This window comes from Etheostoma spectabile, chromosome 8 (assembly GCF_008692095.1).
Source record: "Etheostoma spectabile isolate EspeVRDwgs_2016 chromosome 8, UIUC_Espe_1.0, whole genome shotgun sequence".
Taxonomy (NCBI): Eukaryota; Metazoa; Chordata; class Actinopteri; order Perciformes; family Percidae; genus Etheostoma; species Etheostoma spectabile.
Genome location: NC_045740.1, coordinates 1,899,829 through 1,907,173, shown reverse-complemented (window position 1 = coordinate 1,907,173; position 7,345 = coordinate 1,899,829). Strand labels below are relative to the sequence as shown.

The 7,345-nt window shown below is 40.7% G+C and overlaps 1 protein-coding gene across 4 annotated transcripts in view; it reads left to right on the top strand.

Annotated features, from left to right (window-relative positions):
* The window catches only part of mon2 (MON2 homolog, regulator of endosome-to-Golgi trafficking), a 38,251-nt gene extending 32,503 nt beyond the window's left edge, over positions 1–5,748 (top strand). For 2 of the 4 annotated variants that reach the window (XM_032524705.1, XM_032524704.1), the window contains 8 exons: positions 251–268; positions 820–948; positions 2,520–2,710; positions 2,803–2,863; positions 2,947–3,070; positions 3,352–3,559; positions 4,485–4,567; positions 5,025–5,748. In XM_032524705.1, the coding sequence (XP_032380596.1) occupies positions 251–268; positions 820–948; positions 2,520–2,710; positions 2,803–2,863; positions 2,947–3,070; positions 3,352–3,559; positions 4,485–4,567; positions 5,025–5,188 (978 nt within the window). In that variant the 3' untranslated portion in view covers positions 5,189–5,748. The remainder of the gene's footprint in view (positions 1–250; positions 269–819; positions 949–2,519; positions 2,711–2,802; positions 2,864–2,946; positions 3,071–3,351; positions 3,560–4,484; positions 4,568–5,024) is intronic. The other 2 variants (XM_032524707.1, XM_032524706.1) reach the window with 1 other exon arrangement.
* Positions 5,749–7,345: the final 1,597 nt, after the last annotated feature.

The window sequence follows — 7,345 nt, the reverse complement described above, 5'->3', positions numbered from 1 at the left end:
ATTTCCCACCCAGCCAAACGGATGTTTCGGGCAGGTCTTTATTGCCTTGTTGACTTTTATCTGGTGTTGTCAGATTGCCTCCAATGTCCTTGGTGCTATGAGTGAGTGTTTTTCCATTTTAATCTGTCCTGGTTATTGAATCTCATTTAGCAAACTATCCACTGCAAATTCGACACACTTAAAACAGCAGTTTAATTGCGACCTTTTCTCATTCTGTTTCTTGGGACTACTCACTGGATAATCATTTTAGATCCAGCTCTTTGCACCGGTGAGTTCCGTCATCTCCTTCAGCCCCCTCTATAGTTTAACTAAGCTGTGCTGAATGATGATGACCTACCCTCTGCGGCAAATATCACACCGCATGGTAGGCTCTCATGTCTCATCTGCGCCTCCTCACTCCATGCTCCCCCTCTCTGCCTGCCACTAACTGGTGGTTATGCCTGTGTGCACAGTCCCCGTGCCGTTCCATTTTCAGTTGATATTGTGTTTATGGTAATGTTCATATGCACATGTGTGGTTCTGTTTTATATTTCTTAAAGACACACTTTGTAGCATCAAGTCATTTGTTTGGCTATGACATTTCAGCTGTGGTACTCATAATCGCCTAACAAAACAAACAAAACCTAAAGCAGACTAATTGCCACTGCAACCTTTAAAATACATTTCCGTGTTACTTGTACAAACTTTTACAAAGTGTGCCTTTTAAAAAATGCTTTCAATGTGGTTCTGCCAATAAATACAGATAATGGGTTTTTAGATGTGTTTGACTAAAATCCTCTCCTGTGTTTTTTCTCTTGTTCAATCCCCTTACCCCTGCAGGCGGAATGGGTTGCCTTAAACTATGTGCCCTTTGCTGAGCGCTCTTTGGAGGTGGTGGTGGAACTGTACCATAAGACAGCATGCCACAAAGCTGTCATCAATGAGAAAGTTCTGCAGAACATCATCAAGGTATTTCCGCCAGGATGGGGTATTCATAGTCAAACAAAAACTCATAGTAAAGGTTTTGGAACTGATAAAAAGTTAGTTTTCCAACAATATTATTTTGAACACATACAATATTTGAATAAAATTATCAAAATGTATTACTAAAGCACCTCTAAAGTTTGGTCCACATGTGAATTCTCTGTAGTGTCAGTGTTGGGCTAGAGGCATCTAGCCCAACACTGGTATTTTCACTGGTAATGGTATTTTACATTAGCCCAATAAGCACAGTAATATCCTCAACACTTTTCATTGGCTGCCCATTGAGCACCAGTTGTTGTTGGGCAATGCGCAGTCATAAAATGTGGTGTTATGTCATGAAAAAGTTTATTTTAAGAGTGTTAACATAGAATCACACGGGGCAGAAAGTTGTTGCTGCACTGCTTTCTGTGGGATCGAACCTTGAGGCAAGTTAAACTTCTGGCATACCACGTCAGTGATGTCACAACAGGTGTTATCCATCAGCTCACTACGGAAAGGCACCCGCTTTGCCAACACAGTGTTGGTTTTCTCATAAAGCTGCTGTAAACAGTATTTCTATTTTAACAGTGGATCAAATGAAAGTTGATGCATGTAAAAAGTGTTGCTCGTAGTGACGGACCTACAGGTTCTTTGCGAGTATTGCAGGTTCTAACAAACAGAAGTGCAACAGATATGAAGTAGCCCATATAGATTAGCAGAATTGTAGAAATGAAGCAAGTGAATGATCTTTATCAGTGTTTTGTCTGTAATCATGCCATGTGTTCTAACAGCAGAGAGGCTAGCCATGAATGCAACGCTACCAAGCCACTGCCGAGAGATGAGCATCTCCGCAACGTGTAGTAACATTTTTTGAGAAGTGCACGTCAGGCTACGGCATAGGGTCCGGCGTAGTATGCGTACGCTGTTGATTTGACGCAGAAGCATAAAACCGTCTTTACACTTCACTTGTCCAGGCTGACTCTATCTTACATGTAGCAGTTGTGAAGTGCAGTTGGTGCCCAATGTCAGCAGTATTTTGGAAATACAGTCAAAAACCAAAAGATTGTGTTAGTGCAAGTCATGGAAAGCCATAACTTCTCATCCATGTTCTGACACCTGTGTTTAACGGCTCTTTTCCCATATTCTGTTCATATGAAACCTCAAACTGAAGAGTGTTAATTTGCCAAGGAACTATTATGAAGGTTCCCTATGGACAAATCCAAATCTGGCCCCCCACCCTTTTTCTCCAAAACAAGAAGGCAATACTTGTAAAATGTCAACCTTAGGGAACCCAGCTGTTCTCTGAAAAGAGGACCCTGTCAAAAAGATGGTTTCTCACTTTTCCTGGTCTTGTAGGATGAATCGGACCACTGCCTTGGAGCACAATCTTGATGTACTGCTTTAATGTTAGTTCTATGCATTAAAGTCTCTCCACATTTCAGTATAAAAGAGAACAAGGTTAAAGGTTTTCAGGTAACTGCAGTTAGTTTCATAGATTTTACCAAGTTTTTCTGTGTGTCAGTCTCATGATGTATTGTTACTGATGGCTCCTCCTTTGTTTTCCCCTCCCCCTAAAGACTTTAAGAATGCCCTTGGGTTTGAAGTATGCCTGTCCGTCAGAGAGCACCTGGAAGCTCGCCGTTTCGTCTCTGCTCAAGGTGCTGTCTATTGGATTGCCTGTGGCACGCCAGCATGCCTCATCTGGAAAGTTTGACACTATGTGGCCAGAGCTAGCCAATGCCTTTGAAGACTTTCTTTTCACCAAAAGGTACAGATTTAGACAATCATAAAGTTGAGTTTGATGAACGATTTTGTAGTTTTGAGTGCCAAGTTTAATTTTTTTTTTTTTTTTTTAAATAGCACACCTCCCGATAACGTGTCCATCCAGGAATTCCAGAAGAACGAAGCTGTTGATGTAGAGGTAAGTACTTGTTCCTATCATCCAGTTTGTCAACATAATATTGTGTGGTAGCCCACATCAGCATTATGTCGTCTTCATTTCAGGTGGTCCAACTGATCAGCACGGAGATTTTACCGTTTGCCAATTTCATCCCTAAAGACTTTGTTAGCCAGATCATGACAATGCTCAATAGAGGTTCCATTCACTCACAGTCCGCCTCATTCACAGGTAAGATTTAACTTAGGCAGCTAAACTAGCTTGACTTCAGCTGTACTGTTTACTTGTATTTCTGTTGGCACAGCACGGTGGCTGGAAGTTGTGGAATCCTACTATAACCATTAAATCCTTGATTTGTTGCAAAAGCCCTCCCTGTGGCTCATCACTAACAATGGCTTCTGTCAACCTCGTTATGTGTTGAGCAAGACAGTAAAGCCCTGTCTGCCCACTGATTGTAAATCATTCTTGGCATCACCACCATGTCTAATATGTAAAGCATTTTCTCTTGACAGAGGCAGAGATCGATGTGCGGATGAGGGAGGAGTTTTCTAAGGTGTGTTTTGAGACGCTGCTGCAGTTTTCCTTCAGCAACAAGGTGTCAACCCCGCAGGAGGGCTACATCTCTCGTATGGCACTCTCTGTGCTCCTCAAGAGATCGCAGGATGTTCTTCGACGCTACGTAGAGGATGAGAGGCTGAGTGGACGCTGCCCCCTGCCCAGGTATACCCCACTATACACTTCCAAATTAAATACATGGTGCACCTGCAATGTAAAAAAACACCTGTTTTTTTGTTTTTGGACGGATGTCCCCATCAGAAATTCAGCTCCAAACATTTGTGTTTGTCAGTACCATAATTTTAGCACTGAGACATATAGAACCAACCCCCCCCCCAGGGTTGGGTGTAACACTTCATTCTGCAATGTGTTTTTTGTTCCCTAAGAAACAATGGAAGTTAAAGGATGCCCAAGGGGAAATTGCACTATTAGCGCAGAAAATGCCAAAGGGGATGGTAGGGGAGTTCAGGTATATGGTTTTACAGTCAAACTTGATAACCTTAGAAATCGGTGGGTTCGGGAATACTACTACATATGTTAAAAAAAGAAGAAAAAAAAGAAAGAAAGTTGAGCAAAGCCTTTTGTAGCTCCAGAGGGAGCTGCATGTTGGATGAAATGCGGCTGTTACTTGCACATCCTAATGTCTAACCAAACTGTTAATGATCATGTTCCATTGTGGATAATGTGCCAAAAGGGGCCCCTTTTTGACCAGAAATAAAGTTTGGGTGTTATAAAGAAGACAGCATCTCTAATTTGAACTGTCCATTTTGAATCCCCTAATGTTGAAGAAGTACATTGCTAAATCTGTGATGGAACCTGCTCCCGACCAGGTTAGGTGTTCAGCATAAGTTACCACGGCAATTGATCCCGGTAACAAGTAATCCACCGTGGTGATACAGAAAACCCTGGGTTGAACCTAAAGTTACCTCGTTAACGCCATATCTTCATTCGTAGTACAGGCCTCTGCTCTCATCAGAAAAAAAGATCTAAATTAGACTCTCCTTGTTTTTTTTACCCATCCGCCAAATGTAACATCTACAGGCTTTATGTACTTAATGTTTTGGTAACTAATGGTCTTTTTCCTTTTTAGGCAACAAGTGACAGAGATTATCTTTGTTTTGAAAGCTATCAGCACTTTGATGGATTCGCTTAAAAAGACACAGCCAGAAAATGGTGAGTATCAAACTGTGTCAAGGAATAAATAGATCTTGGAAAGAGGTGACACTATGAAAACACTATAAAAAATACAATAATGTCACCATATGTATCATCTATTCATTTCAAATGAATGTGTCAGAATACATTTGGGACCATTTTTCAAATTAGTTTTATCTCCAATCTGGGTAGAACTGTTTACGTTTCCAGTAAGGTCAATTAAAAGGATTTTTTTTTAACCGCAATAGATTGAAGCGAGACATTCTAAAATTACGTTTTGGAAGTGCCCTTCGAGATGTTTGCATTACGTTGTCCTTTATTCAGAGCAAAACTAATTTCCAAACTCTTGTGGGAATTTTAGGAAGGAAATGATTTTTCTGATTGCCTTCTATCACAATTCTTATTCTCTTCCTCTCCTTCCCATCCCCACTCCTTTTTCCTCTTGTTCTGCAATTATTTTGTTTACTGTCTGCAGTGGATGGCAACACATGGGCTCAAGTGATTGCCCTGTACCCCACACTGGTGGAGTGCATTACATGCTCCTCGTCTGAGGTGAGCTCAGCCTTGAAGGAGGCCCTGGGGCCCTTTAAAGACTTTATGCAGCCACCCCTCATCAAAGTCCAGAACGGAGAGTCCTGACCAGGCTCACTTCAATTGGGTTTTTGTTATGAAGAATTCTTGAATGTGTCTTCTTGACCGACATGCTTCACAAGTGCACAGACATAAACTCTACGAGAGCCCCATCTACGGCGACATGAAGCGGCGAACGGAGATTTGAGGCCTGCTCGGACCGCATCGGTGACCCTGACCTTCATACATATCATTTGTATGCTTCTCATGTGAGCTCATTACGCCTCTCCCCCCTCCATTCTCATACAGACTGACTGCACTCTTGTGTTAACTACAGAGATAAAAAAACAACAAATTGCAGTGTTGCCTCTGAGTTTAGTTTGTTTTATTCTCCCGATGAGGCAGAGTCGATGTACAGTGTGTGGTGATAGTGTTGATGATGTAATTAACAAAAAAATGCAAATATCGGGGCTTAAAAAAATGAACACTTAGACTTTTGCAACATTTTCAACAGTGAGGATTTTATGCAAAAAACAAATCTTACTGTAACATTCCATGTCATCTTTAGCCAGCCATCTGAGAAAGGATGTACTTGTCTGTATAAAATAAATGGGACTATTCTACGATCAGCTCTGTGCTCTGAGTGTGCTCAGTTATAATGCATGTTAAGCTACTCTCATACCATTTTTAAAAGGAAAAAAAATCTGTTTATTAATATCAATCCTGTTTTTCAAAATGTGAAAAAATACTTACTTTGTAGTCTGTTCAGTTTGTCTGTTTGTGTGTTGTTTGTGTAATTTTCATGAAACTTGGTGGAAGGGTGCAGCATGATCCAAGTAGAAACCCATTACATTTAAGAGCGGATTCGAATCATGGAGCAGACACACAAATTATTTTTGACTTTCATTAACATTGCAAGAAGCGGCATTTGTGTTGCATTCCTATGCTGTCTGAATTATCTGAAAAATTAATTCCTGGGATGGGGCATGCCTTGCCTAGTGCCAAGCAGAGTTCCCTTCTAGTTTCAAAAGGATATTTGTAGTGTTTTTATCTAAAGACCATCATTAGAATTATATCAATATCCTATGGGCTGAACCTCAACAAAATGTCAACAGCACCATAGGCATAAATTTATTATAGTGTGTCAAGGTGATCCAGGTTCAAATTTGTTTTAATTGATTATATTTCTTTCATCTTTTCATCATGTTTTTCCTATGATTTATTTTTATAAAGTGTATCAAGGGTCTTCAGGTGTTTTAATCGAAGGACCCTATTGGTAGATTCAACCACAGGCCTTTGTGTAGTCCCATGATTGAAATACTAACTCATGTTTTAAAACGTAAGCCCTCACAAACAGAACAAACCAACAGCTATAAAGACAGAAAATAAAACTAATGCAATTACAAATACTATTTCCTATAGGTGGTGCAAGTGTTTAACTTGCAGCCACTACTTTGTTTGCCTGCCAAGCCAGTTCACCCAGGGAAATAATTTAAAACGGTGCACAAGACACCTGGAATTTTACATTAGGTCTTATGAATTTTACTTGATTTGAAAATGTCACTATATGATCATCGTATGTGGCCCACACATTTGATTTATCTCAAAAGCGTAAAACGGAGTAAGTCATCCTTATTGTTGTATATATGATTGGTAATTATTTCATTTGCACTGATTTAATTCGCAAAATACCACCACATATTAATACAGTGTATTGTTATTAAGGAGTGTTATTACTGAAGCACAACATATATGTATTTCCAGGTGGAAATATGTTATCCAAGTTTAAGGGACATTTTAAAGAGAATAATTTGAAGCACTAGTAAAGTAGGTGGGGTTATAGCAAGCTGAAAACTGGGAAAGCTCATAGAAAACTCCTCTTTTACACTTAAAATCGCTGTGCCTACATAGGTAGCCTTACCTGCATGCTGTAGGGACCCCTCGGCTCCCTCGCAATGTCCTCTTGAGGTCCACGTGCCCAAGTTTTGGATTATCCAATAGGTCATATGAGGGGAATGGGCCGTTTTGTGCTCTGAAGTAAAGGCGGAGGAGGAGGAGGAGAGTGGAGGGAGCAGGTCTGCTTGGGCGGGGTTTCCCTCTTATTTCAAGTCTGCACAGAAGAGGAGCAAAGCGGGAGAGGACGGGTCGGCTTCGGCTGCATGGCAATGTCGCTGTTGTCGAGACGGTACATTTCTTTACCGCGTACGATATTTTTTGTAGTCTTTT